This window comes from Eubalaena glacialis, chromosome 1 (assembly GCF_028564815.1).
Source record: "Eubalaena glacialis isolate mEubGla1 chromosome 1, mEubGla1.1.hap2.+ XY, whole genome shotgun sequence".
Classification (NCBI taxonomy): domain Eukaryota; kingdom Metazoa; phylum Chordata; class Mammalia; order Artiodactyla; family Balaenidae; genus Eubalaena; species Eubalaena glacialis.
In genome coordinates this window covers 42536314-42557768 of record NC_083716.1, presented here as the reverse complement: position 1 = coordinate 42557768, position 21455 = coordinate 42536314, and the positions used below count along the sequence as shown (strand labels likewise).

The 21455-nt window shown below is 35.2% G+C and overlaps 1 protein-coding gene across 17 annotated transcripts in view; it reads left to right on the top strand.

Annotated features, from left to right (window-relative positions):
* PCDH15 (protocadherin related 15) overlaps nt 1–21455 on the top strand; it is a 712410-nt gene that overhangs the window by 551615 nt on the left and 139340 nt on the right. For all 17 annotated transcript variants that reach the window (XM_061195806.1, XM_061195799.1, XM_061195791.1 and 14 more), the window contains one exon: nt 6852–6968. In XM_061195806.1, coding sequence (XP_061051789.1) covers nt 6852–6968 — 117 coding nt within the window. The remainder of the gene's footprint in view (nt 1–6851; nt 6969–21455) is intronic.

The window sequence follows — 21455 nt, the reverse complement described above, 5'->3', positions numbered from 1 at the left end:
GGGTAAATCTCTGGAAAATATAGATAAAATTCTAAATAGTTTTACACATAAAATCCAGAGAAAAATCTGCCCTTACAAACTGAGTTATAATAATATAATATAGAAAATACACGGAAAGAGAAGATCTGTTTTCTATAGTAAGCCAAAAGCTGAATACAAGCCAGAAAGGTTGAAATATTTAAATGTGTATATAATTCTGGGTAGCATTAAAAGGAATGTAAAGAACTTGTCCAAGATAAACAGATGACTTAAGTCATTTGCTGATTGTAATTTTAGATAGAATGGCTGCATGAGAGTAGGAGAGAGAGTGAGGGAGATGCTTCTCTGAAGGAAGGAGACTGAATTCACCCCTGGTTGTGTTTACCTGTAAAAGATGGTGCAGGTATGGGAGTAGGCTGAGATAGATGGAGGGACCAGAAATGAAAGACCATGTAGAAGGGCTGAGGTTATTAGGAAATACAGTGAGTCTTGGAAGATAGAGCTAGCATTTTCATCTTTCAGAGTGGTTTCTTCTTGTGGGAAGGAAAGGAATGTTCCTACCCCCAAAGTGTATAGGAAAGAAGATAGACAGAAACTCAATGCCCAGTACCAAGCTGGCATTTGCCAAACTATGGACACCTGACAGGCAGTGATTTGCCGCTGATGTTCTGTGGTGACAGTATTAGTAGAGTCCTTGTTTTGATTTGGTCAAAGGAGCTGTGGTTTGAGAGACAAGGAGGTAATCCAGGATTCGAACAAATCAGAAACTCTGGACATTTCAATATTTATATCATCTTTCCTTCCCTTGCTCTGGAGGGAGGAGACTGAGTAAAAGATATCTTCAATGGACCAACTAGTGGGAGTATGGTCTAATAGATTGATCATTATTTTTTTTTTATTAAAGTATAGTTGATTTACAATATTGTTAGTTTTAGGTGTACAGCAAAGTGAGTCAATTATACATACATATATTTTTTTTCTGACTCTTTTCCATTTTAGATTACTATAAGATACTGAATATAGTTCCCTATGCCACACAGTAAATCCTTGCTGTTTATCTATTTTATATATAGTGGTGTGTATCTGTTAATCCCATACTTCTAATTTAACCCTCCTCCCTCCTCCTGATTGATCATTATTTTTTATGACTTGCTGCTTTTCACCTTGAGGTTGGTTCACCTGGAGAAAATACCCATTTAGGACTATGGCCTTCAAATATTACCCTCTGTTCTATTCTGTGCTATCAGATTCTTAAGAGTATATTCTTTCTAATATATTCACCTCCGTGTTTAAAGAATATGAATACATCAAGGAGGGCGTGTCATAGGGCTGATTCAGATGGTTTCTTAAAGTATCTGCCTATTCTGCTATTTCTACAGCTTTACAACGAAGATGTAACATATTTTCACTAAAGAACCAAACCAGAGGAAACAAAAATGTACAAGCCCAGAGATAACATAATATCTCAAACAGGAATAATTTATATTGCTATGGCTCCCCATATATCACCCACTGATTTCTGGGAGTGCCAAGAAAATGCTTTACTTATAGAGTATACACAATTAAGTAATTTTACCCTTCAGTGATTATCACATTCTTCCCTGCCTGCCAAGGCAAATGAGACCAGGCTTGCCTTACCACAGCTCTCCCAGTGGGGACAATAGATGTTGATAAGCCTTGTTGATACTAGTTACTGCTAAGCATTGGTACCATTTTCCAATCCCATCATGACTATAGCTGCGATCTCTACCCCAGTGAATTGGCTGCCTCATACTGGGGGGCACTCTTGATATGTTGGTGTCCTCAGTATGTACTCTGAGAACTTGACTTCACCAAAGTCATACAGTATTCCAAACAGTAATAATTTGTGCCTTCAATATATTATTATCATCAGGGTCTCTCATGATATACTTCATAGAGCACTAGCTCCTCAATATGGTACTGGGTGTCTCATACACAAAGAATTACATAGACAAGTGGATTTGGGAAACACTGGTATATGTAAAAATAAACAGATTTCTATGCTGTAGGCCTTTATATAGGAGCCTTAAATATGCTAGTGTGTGTTGTGAATCTCAAAAAAATAAAATGTGATTTCCCACAATTGATCATGGAATTTCTTTTTATTTGTAAAGCTTTTGATAGGACTAATTTTCCAAAGAATGCAATTTGGAAAAAACTTTATTAGGTTTTAGTGAAAGTAACTATTTGTAGGGCTAAATATTGAATAAGTTGTTTAAAATGTACAAATACGACTGCTGGAAGTCTCTTTTTACCAAAAAAAAAGCTTCATAAATAATTATAAAAATTATCTTCAGGGAAATAGATTAGAATTATGCAGTGTTTAGAAGCTTGCAATGTTGCCAAGATAAAATTGTAGTAACTAGTTAGAAGAATTCTTAAAAATGTAAAATATTTTTGGAAAGAGGTATTTAAAATTTTATGTGTGGAATTTTAATGAAAATCCTACTCAAGTCATTTTATGTATAATCTTCTGATGACTTTGCCAGTTCCCTTTCTCCTCACCTCCAAGTAGCAGAATGATGCCTTTAGGATCCGACATACCAGAATTAAATCTTAGCTCTACACTTTATTAGCTGGATAATCATGAGCAACTTAATTTCTCTAAGCTTCAGTTTCCTTATTCTAAAAGTAGGAACAATAATAATAATAGCTAACATCTATTTTAGGCAAATTAATTGAGATGATAAATTTAACACAACTAGCATAATGTCTGATATAGAGTAAAAATAAACCATATACATACACACATACATACATATAATTATGATGCACTTTTGAGAAAGTCTGAAATAGGGTGACGTTATTTGAATTGATGCTCAAATATTCAAGCTTAGAATGTGCACATATTCTCCCAATTGACCACAGTGTCATGGCTTGGAAAAAAATCCAAAAACCTATCAACTGCCTTCCCCCTGTATTACCATTCCAGTTCAGAGAAACTAGATGGGAATGGAATTTTCTTTAAATTAGTGGGTTTGTCAACATTACACAGTGCTAACCTCTTCTAATTTAACCATCAATCTTGAAGGACTGTTTTACCTGCCAGAGTGCATGAGTGATGAGGCAGGTGCTGAGGTAACAGAGATGCATCCCATGTGAAATTTAGTTAAACTCCTTACTGTAGATTCCCATCACATCCTTATATTTCCTCTTTCATAACGTCCATCACACTTGCTAATATTTATTTATTTTTTGCTTTCCACACTAAACTGTAAGCTCAGTACCAGCAGGCACTGTATATTTCTTGGTGGTAACCATATCCCCAGCACCTAAAGTACTACCTAATGCACAGTGGGCGCTCCATCAATATTTGTGATACTGAGAGCTATAGTGTACATTTTGCTACTTGTGGCAAAGTGTAACATTGATTACCTTACATTAGGGATAATACTATCCCCCAAGAATCCAGAAAAGCTTCAAACTCAGAAATAAAACCAAACCAAAACAAAAAACAAATTTAGGCAGCTAAGAAAGAATCTTCCCAGTACAGGTTTGTGTTTGGAGATAGGGCCTTTATGACCCTATGTCGCAGAATCACAAGAGAAGGTAGAGAAGTCAGAAAAGACAGAAAGGCAAGTAAAGAAACCAAGAGGGAAGAAACAGCAGAAGGTAGATAATATAAAAAAGAACAACTGAAACAGCAAATAGAGGATGTCTGGTAGTGCAAAACAGAACTGGTAACAGGCAGAGGAAAAAATCAACTGTGTCGTCTGCCAAGGAAGAGGAGGCATCAGCTCCATAAGCCTTAAGGGATTTCAGAGGGCAGGGCAGCCAGCGGTTCTATGTGGCTAGTGATAACGCTGGACGGTACTGTAGGAGCCATTCCACCCACTGGCGCACACCATCTGGTCTCCTCACAGAGCATGCACGAGAGCTTAAGATGAGGGCTGACATTCTCTATATTTTCATCATTTAAAGAAAGATGATCGGAATATAATAAATTAGTACTCTTCTGTCAGGAAAAAAGCCTCTTATCCAGAACAGCTTTTAACCTATGATTCCAGAAATTAAAAATTCTGTCATCTATTTCTCATCGCTTTCAATAGAGAACGTGCCGTTAATTTGTAAATTCACCAGCAAGTTCCTGTCTTCCTGGTATGCTCATTAAAAAGGGTTCCTTAAATCTACTCTGTGGTGTCAAAGCAGAAATGGTTTCTGTGATTGTTTTAGACTTGAGTTTAGAAAATAAATAAATGAAACTCATATTTTCTTCCTCTTAGACAACTATCTTCAGGTGCAGTTTTCGTTGCTTGATACATGGAAACTAATTATGCTTACTTGTACAACACTCTTTTTTTCTAAGAAGATCAAGGCTTAGTTCCAGTTGAGAACCATAGTAATATTCAGAATACTCTTTAGAAACATGAAAAGTAATTTTTGTTCAGACCAACAAAAAGTATAGCCACAGAAAGGAAACTTAATGATAAAATTGTTAACAAGAGAATAGAAAATGAAATTTTCTTTCTGTCAATACTGCTCTCTAGTGGAACAATTGGCAACAGAATAGGGCTTGCATTTGGAGAGTGGAGTTTATCCTTAATTTGCTGCATAGTAGAGCATTTGTACAGAAGCAGATTTATGTACATTTTTCTTCAGACATCCCTGGAGAATAAATATAATGAAGTATTGATTATGCTCTTTGGCATTGCATTTCAGTAAATTCTCTAATCTGAAATAATGCATCATGCAAGAACTGTGTGCAACTGGCTACACAGTTTAGCCACAGTGAAAGATTGTAACCTCAAAATATGTACAATGTACCAGAAAAAGAAACACAGCTACAATAACTGTACTGATTTATTCTTTATAAAAATGTCCACTGTGCATTCAGTTAGAAGGTGATCGGTGACTACTTTCCCGGCCAAAAAATAAAAAGGCTACTGTACTCAACACTGTCAGCGGCTGTATTGACATAACTGGGAAATCACATATTATTTTTTTCCCTGAAGAATTAAGATTATATTAAGATTTTTAATGTCCCCTGGGGGGGGGCGGGAGAAGAAAATTCATAGGAATATATTGAGTTTATGTGATTTGGGAAACTCATGTAGAGAAAGTCACGAGGTTGGGCTCCTTTTCTAACCTTCAGAAGTTACAATTTAGGAGTGCCAGAGGAGTTCTACACCTTTGGTTACAAGACTCACTTGTTAAAATAATTGGCACTCTTGAAAGCAGGAAGAAGTGTGCATGCAAATGTTTTATATATTTACCCCCTGCCTGGAACCTCAAGATCAATACCCTCCACTCTCCTCATTATAGAGAACCAGTGCTTCCTAGGTTTATTTACTTGTTCAGATTCTAAAGCTCATCATTTATAAAGGAAGTCTTTTTCATGTAGAGGCTGTGAATGTTACATGTCAAAACAGAGAAAATGATGTTTTTTATTTTTCAGTTTTGCTTACAGCTCAAGATCTCCAATTTTTACTAGAATCTACAGGGTTTTTCAGATTCACGACTCAGAAGTCAGCTCTATTGTGAACATAAAAGCAAGCTTGATTTGATTGTAATAGTTAATTATCCTGACCTCTTTGCAAAAAGAGGTGTTTATAATCAGTTAATTTGTGTGTTTCCAATCTACATTGTACAAAAAAATTGTTGTATCAGAGCAAATATCAAAGACTGTGTAGAATAATTTTCTTCTTCTGTGTTTAACATCAAGTGAGAAAAAGATGACCGGGAGAATAAGGTAACTAACAAATTTAGTTTGGGGCTCAAATATGTTTCACCAAAAGTACCCAAAAAAATGCAGGGTGCAATGATTATTTTTAAAAAAAGTAAATTTAAGAAAGATAAATCAGCCAGGTTAATAAACATTATTTTCGAGAAAAAAAAATGATTTGAAATTCTCCATCAAAGATAAAATGTTTGAGAAAAAAATGGTCTTGCTCTCAGGAGACCAGACTAATTAGTGGTTTTGCCAAATAAGTAGATTAATTTAGGCGACGTTGCTAAGCTATCTGCAGAATCAGTAACTTTACCTGTCAAATAGCAGTTAAGTGACAAATTCAGGAACATCTTTTCTTGAGCCACCACAGTGTCCCCAGAGCCTAGCATTGGGTCATAAAAATGGGAGGAACCTGATAAATATCATTTAATGAATAAACATAATAGCAATGCATTTATATCATTGAATTGTGAAAATTTAAAGGATGCATATAAATCACTTTGAAAAATCTTTAAATAAATTAAAATTGTTTTCTGACTGAGAACATCTAATCCTATGTGTCATTATTGTAGTGTGGTACAGGGAAAACATCCTTTAATCATTTTATGTTTGTAAAAATGTAAGATGGCATCAATGGATATTTCACAATTTGCATTTGAAATGTTCTAATCATACTATTATGCTAAGTATATATATAAAGAATTTGCAATTGCAACAGAAACACTAAAGAGCTTTCTTTAAAAGCAACAACAACAAAACAAACAAACAAAAATAGTGTCTGCTATACCTGTCTCATAGAAGGGCACCTTTTATGAATGTTTTCCTACTTTTCCAAGTTTAAAACTACATCATACCATTAGAAGTACCTTTAGAGAAAATCTCACACATCACTCCGAATATCTGAAAGATGTGTTTGGAGGAGCACAGGGTGTGTGACAGACTCTTTACTTGAGTAGAATGGCCTTTGGTAGAATGGGGTAGGTATCACACACATTAATATTGTATAGGAACTCTGGCAATTTCCTCTGGGGTGCCATTCTGAAGTGAGTGTAATGGAATTGAGAGGATGGAAGGCTGACAGTGGCAAACGGGTTGTGTGATATGAAGAGATGGAGCCGGTCTAGTCACTGTGTACCTCACCTGCTTTCAACAGAAACACTAAACTCGTAATTGTGTTTTACAGGATATGAATGATTATCCTCCAGTATTTAGTAAGCAGATCTACAAAGGGATGGTGGCTCCAGATGCCGTCAAGGGTACACCTATCACGACCGTTTATGCTGAAGATGCAGACCCTCCTGTAAGTAGAAGACGTTGATTAACACCCTGAACTACAGTGAGAAAAATCTTTAACACTTATAAATGACCCAGTTCCCAAGACAGTGCAGTGAGTCTGTGTGAGTTCCACTCTATTCACTCACATACGTTTGATGTACTCTTGCCTGTTGCATCCACAGGTACAGACTGTATGTCAAGTGATTATTATTGAATTTAAACAATTAGGGATATGGTTTTTGTTTTACTGGGATTCAACATTTACTGTTTATCAATTTATCTAGTACTAATGATAAATATGTATAGAAAGAATTGTCTACATTTGTAATCAGTATCATTCAGGTTCTTTATTTAGAATATTGTAAGCTTAATTTAGCCTGGATAAGTTTTATCCTTAGGTATTTTACATTTTATTCATATTTTGTTAGCAAACACTAAATCAATATATGACATAATATTATATTGAATGTATTAATTTTGGTAAACTAAAGTTGTATTGCTTTTACAACATATTTAATAGATTCTTTTATTATCCAGAATTTCAGGGCATGTTTTGAGATGCCCTAAATTGTCTTTCAAGATAGAGGGTTCCTAATTAAAATATTATTTTAGCAGAAATGAGGTAAATTTTCCTTAATATTGTTTCTTAATGTATTAAAAATAGCATATAAAACTAATAGTACCAGTATAAAAATGCTTTCTGTAAATAACTTGAGGGTGTTATAGGTATTAACTATTTATTCTCATAATAGCTGAATGATGAAGATTTGAATTTTTTACCTTGGGTGAGCTTGAAGTACAAGTCAGTGGCTGATATATTCTAGAAAAATGTTAAAAGTGTTAAATAAACCATTTTAGAAAAGTAAGAAAATAGAAAAAGACCTCAATTTTATAAGTGATTTAAAAGTTCAGTTTTGTGTTGCTAATATAAACAATATTTATGTAATGCTATTTATTTAATAAAATATGAATGGCAGTCATAACATTTTTCAGCTTCAGTTGTGACAAGCCATATAAAGTCTTTTGTGACTATGACGTCTTGAAAAATAATGTTAACATGAAAGCAATGACCTTTCACTCAGAAGTTCCCTTTCTCAAGTGTGTTAAAATGTCTTTGAAACTGATTTATTGCATCTTGGGAAATACGACAGGCAAAATTTCATAGCCTTGAACATACCAATAGAGATGGTGGATGTGAAATTGGTGTTTTGTCTGCTTTTTAAGTAAACTGTCAGAGGTACAAAATACTTTGAAATTAAGACTACAATTCAATTCTATTCAAGATGTGTTTTGAGCACCAACTCCATAGTAATCACTGTGCTAACCAGGTTTTGCTCTCCAGAAACTGACAGTCTCATAGGAAAAGCAGAACTGCACATAGAAGCTAAAAAGCACTGTATTGAATGAGCATACATGTAGGGGAGGAAGACTTTTCCTTTCTTCCCCTCTAGGTTCTCTGGCTGGTCTAATAATTAAATTGACATAAGACAGATTAACAGGAGAAAAAATTTAAATTTGTACGAGAGCTCATGAAAATATTATGCTCAAAGAAGTGACTAAAGCAGGCAGCTTTTATACCTTTTAGACCAAGAAACAATACATTTGTGAAGAACCGACAAGATGAAGGGGTTTGGGCTTGGGGTAGTATTTTAGTAAAGAAGTAACAAGGTTTGCTTACACGGCCTTCTTGTCTTTGAATTCCCTATCTCTGGTAGTAAGGATTTCTCTCTTTCTCCTGGGGCAGGCAGGATACCTTTCACATGGGAGATTTATTTCCTGCTTTCAGGGGGACAAAGAGGAGTCAGAGTGTCCATCTTATACTGACTGTTTCTTAAGTAACTTTAATTCAAAATAATCAATATGCCCAAGTGGCATATTTTGGGCAGACTGCCATGAACCCTGTCATAAGCAAATACAGCATCTTAAAATACTAATATTTCTGAGAAATTTTCATTAGCACAGAATTTAAGATAGTGTTAAGCTTAATGACATTAATGATGAGAGACTAAAAGTAGGCCTGCTGTTTACCTATGTGGGATAGACCTCAAAGTCTTAGGATGGATGGCAATATCCTCACTTCACATGTGACACCGTGACCTTAGTACCTGGTTTGACATTCAGTCACTGCACTGATGTGAAAGAAGCTGTCTTGGTCTGTTGTCTGTTTTCTAAGCAATAAGTTATATTACTTCTCTACAGTATTTACCTAGAGAGGAGGCCTCCTTTTTACCCCCTAAGCCCGTTTACAGAAACTTAGCAGGCTCAAATGCCATATTTCTTTGGAAGAAGCTCTTAGGTTTGCATTCCTAATGGTATTTTTTTTAACATTTAATGTCTAATGCTGGCTTTTCCGTATATGAAAGGTGAATGCCAGTCATTCAACTGGAATACTGAGCATGCTTATTTCAGCTAACAAATATAAATTTTATCAGACTCAGTTTCGATCCTTGAAACACTAGCAATCCTTTGGCATAACTCGTATTCAGCATTGAGTTTTCCATCATTGCTGCAAATTGTGTCCCTTAAATTAGCGTAGTTACAATTTGGGTGCACCTACATCAATCTGAAATAAAAGCTCAATTCCATGAAATTTTTAAGAAAATAAAAATTATACAACTTTCAAAATGTTATGACTGAGTTCACTTTTATTATTTTATGTAAGTACCATAAATCAAAATAAGTATTTTTTGGATGAGCTTGCCAAGTGTTTTCTATTCTGTTACTATCGTAAATATTTATTAATTAGAAGAAGATAGTTTCAATTTCATATCCTTCAGGGCTCTTATGTCAGTTCCACTATTTAGGGCTGTGAGTATCTATGGGTAACACTATGTTTATTTAATGGTCTCTCTTTCAAACTAGAAGGTAATGTCCTTGAGGGCAAGAATCCAAACTTATTCCAGTTTGTTTTCCCACATCTAATTATGTTTGGTACTTAGTAGCAAATGCTTGTTGAATAACTGAATAAATGAATAAATAAGCAGTTATTTCTATGCTCTTTAGAATTGTCAAAATGTGCCAGATCTTCAGAAATTTAGTTATTTGTGACCCTGGGCAAGTTTCTTACTGTCTCCAAGCCTAGGTATGGCCATTGGAGGGCTGTAAGAATTAACTGGAGTGATATATATATATAATGCTTGGCGCTGCTTCTGTTCCCTCATATAAGTAGGTATTGTTACAATCCTGCAATAATAATGTGCATCTCTAGAGGTTGGTCACATCTTTTTCAAGGCATCATGTTTCTTGTGAATGAAATGAGAACCACCCATTTTAAACTAGAAAATTGCAACCACAAAATATCAGATGGAGAAATCGGTAAGGTCTTAAAGCCAGAGAGAACATTCTTGCCAAACATAAATTAAGAATTATAAAATGCATGATGTGTAAACCTAAAGTGATCTAGAGGGAGAAAAACATCTTCCAGGGATTTTTTTCCCCCTGAATTAAAGCTATTAGGACTTTCCTTTTCTGCCTTGCTTTTGTGACAGCATTGACATTATGTAGTTCACCGGAGACGTGTATAGTGAATGACTGATCATTTTGGATATTAAAAACTGCTAACCTTTTCTTTCTGCTCACTAGAGACTTTTCACTCCAAACTTTCACAAAACAAAACTGCAAGTATAATTTTCCATTTGCATATTTTTATTCTTTCTGAAGCTGTGGCCAAACCCCATGATACAAGAGGTCTCTTTGTGGGCAGGGTAAATGCCTCACAGAATAGTGTCCTTCGTGAGCATGTAGATGTGGAAAAATTTGGATAAATAAATGAAGCTTACATTTTGCTAATTTCCAAGAAGTTATGAGGAACCCACGGAGGAATACCTTCTCATTGTTGTGTCATTCTTTCCATTTAATGCATTTGAGGAATTTATAAGATTCTTGTTTAAAGTAAGTCAGTAGTTGGAGCATGTTTAATATTAGCAATTTTAACAAACTTTCTTATTTGCATATATTCGTGTGAGAAATATTTATATATTGAAGACTTCTTTTTTAGGTTTCAGTATCAATTTATGAAGTGAATATGCTCCATGAAAAAGATCTTGTAAGTTCTCAATAGTAACTGGCTTTAAACATCAATGAGTATTCTCACTACACTTTTTTTTTCAGAAAGTATTTTCATAAAGGCATAATAATTGCAGCTGTGAGGTAATTTTTTTCCCCTCTGCTGAGATTTTGAGAGCTATACTATCCTTTCAGAGTTCAGACAAGCTACCTGAGGAATTAATTTTTAAAATGATTTCACAGGTGGCTTTAACATCCTTTTTCTGTCGTTTGAGGACACTTTTGTTGATCTCTAGAGAGTAAAAAAGATGGTCAGTTTTTCTTTTCTATGATACATGACTTAAAATGTCATGATGTCACCAAATAATGCAAGGTAATTATGGCGATCTTCTCAAAATGCTTAACCCTCTGCCTAGTCATTCTGTTGCAATCTATTAGCAGAGGGCATAACAGTAGAATTAAAACAGCAATTGTCTTTATCCATGATTTGCTGTTTGCTTTGTGTGCAATAGTTAAAACTGTTCAGGGCTAGGAGTGTTGTAAGATTGTATTTTTATCTCCAGATAATATGGCTGTTCTGTATCATTTTCCATTGATATATCTGCAGATCTTGTTTTCATCACTCATCACATACTGGTTTGTGTTGTTTTGCTCTATTGATTTAGGTTATTGCTAGCAATGTAGTGTAAACTCTTGTTTTAAAGATCAGTGCCTAATAACCACATTTGCTGACCCTGGAGCATGTGGGGGGAATGTACGCAGCTCAGTGGGTTTTTTCCTTCACATCAAAGCTGTTAGGGAAATAATCAAGAACTATTTTCATGAATCATGTCTGCTTGTGAATATTGAAATGAGGTAGCCCAGCCTGAGTCCCTTTGGTCTCGCATGCTTAATTAGAAAAAATTCACACAGTGAAACAGTTGGGACTTGATCTTTAGAATGACAATGGGTTATAATTAGATTTGAAAGTGTAAATGAATACAAAAGACAAGGTTTTATGAGACAGTTTATACATGATTAATGTCTAGAAAAGGCTTATCTAAGTGTTTTAAAGAATCTGTGTCATTTTCTTTTGTTTTGTGGCTTATAGATTCTTTTCAAGAACAAATATACTGTTAACATTACTTGAGATCAATATTAGATTTAACTGTTTCAGATGCAAATATTTTTCTTCTAATTCAGAAACTGCAATGCCTACCAGGGCTAACAGGGTGTTTTTCTTTTAAGCAGTAACGTCTATAAAATTTAGGGTTTTTTTAACCTTTACAAAAGTGTCATCCAGTGATATATCTTTTTTTTTTTTTGGTGAGAATAAACCTCATGGGATTAGGATCCCAATACATTGCAACAAGAGAGGTTTCCCAGGGAATTGAGTGAAATATAACAAGCTCCCTCTGGGGCTCACTCATAGGTCTCCCTTATGGCTTAAGTAATGTGCTTTATTTTGAATTTCTTGCCAGAGGAAATGGGAAGAGACCCTCTGAAAGAGTATCTTGGCTTCTTATAATCTGGATTCTTGGCTTTAACACCCTCAAAGCCATCCTACTGTTATCTTCAGGTCTTATCATTACCCACTTCACAGTTCTTCCGTTTCCTTGAATGCGTGGGCAGTAGACCAGCAGTCAAACATGTGCTTGGTGCAACATAGACACTTCGTAATACTGTTGAATCAATCAGCCAATAAGAAAACATTTATGGTGGACTTAAAAATAAGAATATGACACGATAGAGCCATGATAGTGTGTAAGAAAGGTGCCAAGAATAGGCAAGTGAATGTGTCCTGGTGTAGTCTGAGCCTGCTGTGGACAGGAACTCCACTTTTTCAGAGTGTAGGAGATTCATTTATGTGCGGGTAGAAGAAACTAGCAGAGGAAATATATTCAAAAATTACAGAGTCGAAAATATTCATCATGTGTTCATAAATTTGAGTACCATGATTTGAACTATGTCTGATTCAATTAATATTAGCTACTTTTTGTAGCTACAATCATTTGTAGATGGGAAATGCAACAGATATGGTTTTACAAACCCATTTTATTATATAGAAAGTGGAAGCTTACTAAAGACTTACAAACAGGGCAATGACAAAATCAAAGCTACATATTAGAACATTTATTTCCTGCGATATGTAGTCTTCATTGGATGAGATAATAAATGAAAACCAGAAGATAAGTTAGCAGCTATAGCTTTCATTTAAGTATGAAAAAAACAAGGTGGACAATGGAAATGGAGAAAACAGAAATACTTAAAAGCCATTGAAATGGAAAAATTAATAGTGACTGAGCCGGATGGTTGAAGATCACAGACAATAAAAGCACAATCAAAAGTGAATGAAGAGTTTCTAGCTGGAGTGATAAAGATATTCATGATCTTAGTTGATAGAAATAAGATAGATAGAAAAGAAAGCTATTTAAGGAGAAAATAATGAGATCAAACTAGGACAAATTAAATTTTAAATGATTTCAAAATATCTAAGTGCAATCATGTACAGAATGATAGAAGTTGTCTGATTTCCTTCCTTGAGCAAGGAGGCTCAGAGGACTAAGTCAGGACCTGACTAGTGAAGGAGTAATACTCACCAGATCTACCCAGGAATCATAGTGCCAGAGCTGGCAGGAAGCTTATGTCTTTCCCAGAGTTATAGGTTCCTCAAACTATACAAAGAACACATAGCATCTAGTGCTGACAGGAGGCTGGAGGCAGATGGCAGGATGGTGCCAAGATTCCTTTGCACAGATGAACAATATGAAGAAGTCCATGAAGAAGTCCTGAGGCAGATACTGGGTTGCCACAGCTGCTTTGATCTGATGCCAGGATGGATCAGGTAGAAAACATGGGAGGAGGAGCACAGGAAAAAATGCGGAAGAGGAGACACCTAAATGCAAGCTGAAGCTATGAGAGTAAATAACATGCTCCAAGAGAGAAAGCATAATCAGATAAAACAAACACTTGGAAATAAATCCTCAGGTTATGCCCTTTTGAGGATGGGCCAGGAGCTGAAGTGTGGAAAGAGTGAGAGAAAAGAAAGACTAAGAGCATAGAAGAGCAGTCTGCCAGTGATGTGGTTCAGGAGAAAAGAAGAAATTTTCAATGCAGAGAAAGAAAATAAATGGTAAAGGGTTTTTTTTGTTTTCTTTTGTTTTCTTTTTTTTTCCAGACAAGGCAAGGAGAGTGAAATCAAGCTAAGTGAAGGACCATTGTTCTGTTGATTAGAAACTCATGAGTAACCTTCGTGGTAAATTGGCCTCTGCTCTCCTGCAGTTTGCTTACCCTTTTATTTTTCATGCATCTGAGTTATTTTGGAGTGTAACATTTATATATACGTCATTTTTGTTTTTGTTTTTGAGACTATCAGTTTATTATTTACATTTTCTTTGAAGAATTCCTTATGTGCATTCTCTATAGAAATTATTTATGGAATTTAAATTATATTTCTTGGACATGTTTACAACTATTTGTATGTATTTCTGTATTTAAGTCTATATATGGTTTATGCCATTCCTTTCATATTCTGACTTATCCATTTTTAAGTTCTTCATTTTGCTGCATCCCTTGGTTTACTCATATGTGTCTTCAATTTTTTAGAAAGATATATACCATGTGAGTTTTTATACATATGAAATTAATTTGCTTATACATAGAACATAAAACTTGACAAACTATTAGAGTCTTGGGTTCAAACTTTTGCCCTTTAAAACCATACTTAGGCTTTTCCACTATTTTCTGGTTTTTAACACTGTAGAAGTATTAGGCTATATATATTTTTTAATTTTTAGGTTTTGTTTGTTTGTTTGTTTCTGCTTATAAGACTCCCTATTCCAGAACTTAAATGTTTTCACTAGTAAATATTTAGATATTCCTTGCTCTGTATTAATGTGTCTGGTATATGATGGCCCCTTGCAATCTGCAAACTTGTGTACGTAGTTCATCAGCCCAGGAAAGATTTACATGGCTTCAACAGTAAGGGTTTTGCAGTGAGACTGGCTGGTTTCTACTCCTAAAGTTCCTACTGACTGTTCTTGTGGCCCTGGACAATTTGCTTAGTCACTCTGCTCCTTGGTTCTCACATTTATAAAATGAGAACAAAAATAACATAAATGAAACTTTATACCCTTTGAACAGCAACTCTGCATTCCCCCCTTCCCCCAAGTAACCACAATTCTATTGTTAGCTTTTTTCAGTTTATTTTAAATACCTCATCTAAATGGAATCATGCAGTTATGTGCCATTCTGTGACTGGCTTATTTCACTTAGCATAATATCCACAAGGTTCACCCATGTTGTCACAAATTGCAGAACTTTATTATTTTTTAAGGCTGCATAATATTCCATTGTATGTATATGACACATTTTCTTTATCTACTCATCCACTGATGGACAGTTAGGTTATTTCCTTATCTTGGCTATTGTGAATAATGCTTCAATAAACATTGTAGTGCAAATACCTCTTCAAGATTCTGATTTCAGTTATTTTTAGATATATGCCTAGAAGTGGGAAGTATCCTGTGAACTTCTAGCAAAGCAGGATTTTATGAACACATAGCAATGAGAATGGAATATAAGAACCTAATACTTAGTGAAAACAGTGAGAAAAAGAAAATAACACATTATGTAAAGTTAAAAAAAAAACAGAAAACAAAAATGCACACAATAACATTAACTAGGTTTTCTTACTAAAATTCTGCATAGTTAACAATACCAAAATACCACTCATTCACTCTAAAAATGATTTATATTTTTATTCATGGATCTTTGAGGCAGCTAGGGATTGGCTGACCTTGGTTTCGGGCTGAAGGTTGGGTTGGACTCATGTCAATTCCACATGCCTCCTCCTTCAGGAATACATGACTAAGTAGGTCTGCTCTTCACACAGTGAAGGACAGGAACACAAGAGAACTTTCCTAACCACATGATCACACGTAAAGCTTCTGGTTGTGTATCACAATTCTTCACATCCCACTGACCAAAGCAAGTCTCATGACCAAGAGCAAAGTCAATGGGGCATGAAGTAGAGGAAAAAGAAGTGGATATTGCTGAACAATGATACCACAACAGTCTAGTTAAAAGACAATCTTTAAATGCATTACAATGATTTCCTTTGAAGGGAAAAGGAGGTTGAATTGAGGTGTGAGCATGAAAGGAGACAGGGAAATGAGAGGTAAATATGCCTAGCAGATCCATTGATAAAAATGCTCCATAACTCCATGTCCTGTGTTTCTAAGTATTTTTTGATTTCATCTTTGATTTCCTCATTGAGCTCTTGGTTATTTAGTAGTGTATTGTTTAGGCTCCATGTGTTTGTAATTTTTACAGTTTTTTTTCCTCTAATTGTTCTCTAGTCTCATAGTGTTGTGGTCAGAAAAGATACTTGATATGATTTCAATTTTCTTAAATTTATGAAAGGTTGCTTTGTGACCCAAGATATGGTCTATCCTGGAGAATGTTCCATGAGCACTTGAGAGGAAAGTGTATTCTGTTGTTTTTTGATGGAGTGTCCTATAAATATCAATTAAGTCCATCTTATTTAATGTGTCATTTAAAGCTTTTGTTTCCTTATTTATTTTCATTTTGGATGATCTGTCCACTGGTGAAAGTGGGGTGTTAAAGTCCCCTACTATTATTGTGTTACTGTCAATTTCCCCTTTTACAGCTGTTAGCATTTGCCTTATGTATTGTGGTGCTCCTATGTTGGGTTCATAAATATTTACAATTGTTATATCTTCTTCTTGAATTGATCCCTTGATCATTATGTAGCATCCTTCTTTGTCTCTTGTAATAGTCTTTATTTTAAAGTCTATTTTGTCTGATATGAGAATTGCTACTCCAGCTTTCTTTTGATTTCCATTTGCATGGAATATCTTTTTCCATCCCCTCACTTTCAGTCTGTATGTATCCCTAGGTCTGAAGTGGGTCTCTTGTAGACAGCACATACACGGGTCTTGTTTTTGTATCCATTCAGCCAGTCTATGTCTTTTGCTTGGAGCATTTAATCCATTTACATTTAAGGTAATTATCGATATGTATGTTCCTATTACCATTTTCTTAATTGTTTTGTGTTTGTTATTGTAGTTCTTTTCCTTCTTTTGTGTCTCCTGCCTAGAGAAGTTACTTTAGCATTTGTTGTAAAGCTGGTTTGGAGGTGCTGAATTCTCTTAACTTTTGCTTATTTGTAAAGTTTTTAATTTCTCCATCGAATCTGAATGAGATCCTTGCTGGGTTGTATGTTTTTCCATTTCATCGCTTTAACTATGTCCTGCCACTCCCTTCTGGCTTTCAGAGTTTCTGCTGAAAGATCAGGTGTTAACCTTATGGGGATTCCCTTATATGTTATTTGTTGCTTTTCCCTTTCTGCTTTCAATATTTTTCTTTGTATTTAATTTTTGATAGTTTGATTAATATGTGTCTCAGTGTGTTTCTCTTTGGGTTTATCCTGTATGGTACTCTCTGTGCTTCCTGGGCTTGATGGACTATTTCCTTTCCCATGTTAGGGAAGTTTTCAACTATAATCTCTTCAAATATTTTCTCAGACCCTTTCTTTTTCTCTTCTTCTTCTGGGACCCCTACAGTTCGAATGTTGGTGTGTTTAATGTTTTCCCCGATGTCTCTGAGAGTGTCCTCAATTCTTTTCATTCTTTTTTTCTTTATTCTGCTCCCTAGCAGTTATTTCCACCTTTTCATATCCCATCTCACTTACCGGTTCTTCTGCCTCAGTTAATCTGTTACTGATTCCTTCTAGAGTATTTTTTAATTTCAGTAATTGTGTTGTTCATCACTGTTTGTTTGCTCTTTAGTTCTTCTAGAGCCTTGTTAAATGTTTTTTGTATTTTCTCCATTCTGTTTCCGAGATTTTGGATCATCTTTACTATCCTTACTCTGAATTCTTTTTCAGGTAGGTTGCCTATTTCATCTTCATTTATTTGGTCTTGTAAGTTTTTACCTTGCTCCTTCATCTGTAACAAATTTATTTATCATTTCATTTTTTGTTGTTGTTGTTGGGTGGTGCTGTATTCCTGTCTTACTGGTTGTTTGGCCTGAGACATCCAGCACTGTAATTTTCAGGCATTTGGATAGAGCTGGGTCTTGGTGCTGAGATGAGGACCTCCAGTAGGCCTCACTCCATTGATATTCCCTGGGGTCTGAAGTTCTCTGTTAGTCCAGTGGTTTGGACTCTGAGCTCCCACCGCAGGAGCTCGGGCCCGACCTCCGGCCTGGGAACCACGATCCCGCAGGCCGGTTGCTGGGGTTTCCTCCCGTTCCCTTGAGTGTCCGTGGTCCCCCACTGGGTGGCAGGCAGATTCTTATCCACTGCACCACCAGGGAAGTCCCTTGAAAAGACATCATAGAGGCTTGAGGTGTAGGTCTGCCTCCTCAGTTCTTTGTGGCTGGCCATTTAGCTGTGCCTTCCCTGTTCTCAGTTTTTTAAGTCAGAGAGTCCAGGTAAGATGGTAAATGCACAAAATAATCCACCTTGCTACTCTAAAGGGCTGCTAAACCTGCAGGAAGCGCTGGGTGGCTACTTTTATCTTTTTGAGTTTAAGATAAATTGTCCAAAATCTTCACACATAAATTAAATATTAGTTTTCCATTTTAATACTCAAATTACATGCCAGATTGGACTCCACATATAACACAATTGCAACAATCTTATAAATCGAATACATTTTAAAGCACATCAGATTTTCATATGTAAGCACCTACACAGTGAGGTATAAAGTCCACTTGACTGTAAATCTGAAGGTCTTTGCTCTAGTTCTCAAACCTTTATTTGGTAATGCTCATGTTTCTCCTTTATAGCTCTTATCAGAAATGTTAGTAGTTTATTATGTTTATCTGTGTACCTTCTGTCTCCCCCATCTGACTGATTATGAGGCCCTAAGTACAAAAGCACTGTCTCTAATTATTGGCCTGTGATCATGAGAGATGAATATGAGTAGCTATGGATAAGTATCTATGAACATATATTGGTGGGTATTAAACTGAAAACTTGCCAACAATTTAGCCATATTCTGAGGTAAGTAAATTCTTAGAGGTCCTCTAAACCATATAGAAAATTACCTATGTAGCTATGATGCTTGCAGTTACCAAATGTATACTCAGAAATCTCAATCTTGTTCAACATTAGTTTAACCCACTATGTAACTCTGATTTTACACCTTGTATAGTGTAGTTGGTGTAAGAAAACATCTATATCCTATTAATATAGATCACATGAGGATTAATTTATTAGAAAAATCCAGAGGATTAAGTCATTATTTTAAAGGATTGACGTAACAACAGAATGTATTAGATATAATTAGGGAAGTAACATAGAATAGAAGGACAGAGGCTGAGAAGTAGGAGAGATAGTACATAATATTCAGTCAGTCCAGAAAAAAAGGGAAGGACTTTCCTAATGATACATGGTTTTATTTCTCCAAAACTTTTCTCAGGAATCTTTTTGAAAGACTATTTATTCTCCTTCAATCTTCTACTTGTTTGGAACTCTGTTTTCATAAGTTCTATTATCATCTCTTTTGTGAAAGCTCTTCCCCAACAAAAGTCACTGATGTAATTTTTCTTTCTTCTTTGTTCTTAAAAAATACACATGGAGCCACTGAAAACAGGAACACAGGATATATACATTTTTAGCAGGGGGTTTTAGCAGGGAAGGCCGGGGGTTACACAGGCAGCCATTCCCATCATATCTGTATATGTGATCCCCCCTAGAGTTGTTCATCCTGGCAGCCCAGCCCAGGATCCACATATACATGAGCACTGCTTGTATTATACGTATTTACTTAACAAGTTATTGTTGACCTCTTAAATAATGCCAAGCCAAAATAAGTGTCTTCTCTAATGGAGCTCACAGTCAAGGAACAGAGATAGACTACAAACCCACAGACAAGTAAATATGTAACATAAATTCACATAAGGATACATACTATAAAGGAAATAAAAAGATTTGACTCAGAGTGGTTTATGGGTGGGTATAGGCAAAAGAGGTATCATTTGAGACCTGGATGCCAGAAGGAACTAGCCACACACAAGAGTATTGCAGGAAGAACAAACAGCAGATGGAAAAGTGCTGAGGTAGGAGTGAGCTTGGTGTTTTATAAGGCCAATCTGGCTGAATTATTGTTAATGAATATCAGGAAGGAGGTGATATAAGATGAACTCCTCACCTAGGCTGTGAGTTTGTTCATCTGTGTACTCTCAGGACTCAGCAGTGTCCATTTAATGTGTTGAATGAATAAACAAATAGATGAATGAATGAATGAATCCCACATACAATGAATTAAACTTTGTACTATAAAACAGTAAAATGATAAGTGTTAGGGAATAAATAATCTATAAAATTTTCAATTGCCAATATTTTATACAATTTATACATCTCTCTCTTAAAAATATGCCATATATGAAATAAATGTATAATGATTTAGTTCTATAATTCTATTTTTTTAACTGAGTTAAATATTTTTTATCTAATGGCAAACAAAAAGTCCTTTGGAATTTGTTCTAAATTGTGGTTAATTTCAATTAACCAAATTAAGGTTAATTAACTTATTAACCTTAACTTGATGCCAAGTTAAGGTTTTCAGCACCCCTTGAATGATTAAGCTGCCAGTCATATCATGTTTCTATTTTGAACATTTCGTTTAGGGAAATATATCCCTCTAAAAGTGAGTGTGTCACTTATTTGAAAATTCAGGGAAAGTATCGAAGAATATTTTGGTGAATGGAAGTTGACATTAAGAAGGATTCCTGTGCCAGCACCTCATTAATCTTTTAAAATTATGGTTATCAGAAGTAACGCTTGCTCCAATAATGAGGTCAGCTGGATTTATAGAAATAGCTGTCAAAATGAGGAGGCTTCAAAAAAGCTGTCGTGCTATGCTTCTCACATGTCCTCAGTTTCCATAAAAATTTAAAGAAGAAACTCATTGTACTTACCATCAAAAGACTTCAGGAGGCATAATGATAGGAAACTCTATTTTTGCCACCACTGCCTGATGAGAAGAGAATCTTTGCAGACAATTTCATCACTTTACTATTAAATTAATATTTATGCCTTGGTTAATTCTATCTTCATTTCTTGCCTTTGTTAATGCCTCTTCATAGTGGCTAGGTAAATAGAGCAAAATTCCAAAATAACTTAAATAGTCTTCTTTTTTATGTGATATTACATGTATTATGGGATTACCTACTAATGTGTCATAAATTGTGTTGGATCAAAGTCCATTTTATAGTCTCCTTGTGAAATTTTACATGTCCTGAAGTGGCAAAATACATTTTACCACGTGAGATTAAAATATCTGTACTAAGAAAGAGACGTGATTTAGCCATTGAACTAAAGAATAAAATTAAATGGATTCCAATAGGTGGATATCGAAGTATTTTTTTCCTTGATGGTGACCTAAAACAATCAGATAATATGTTTTATTCTCTTGAATCCACAGTTTGAGTACATTTCCTAAACAACTATGGTAGGTTAAAAGGTCATGGAGAAAAGATATAAAAGCAAGAACAG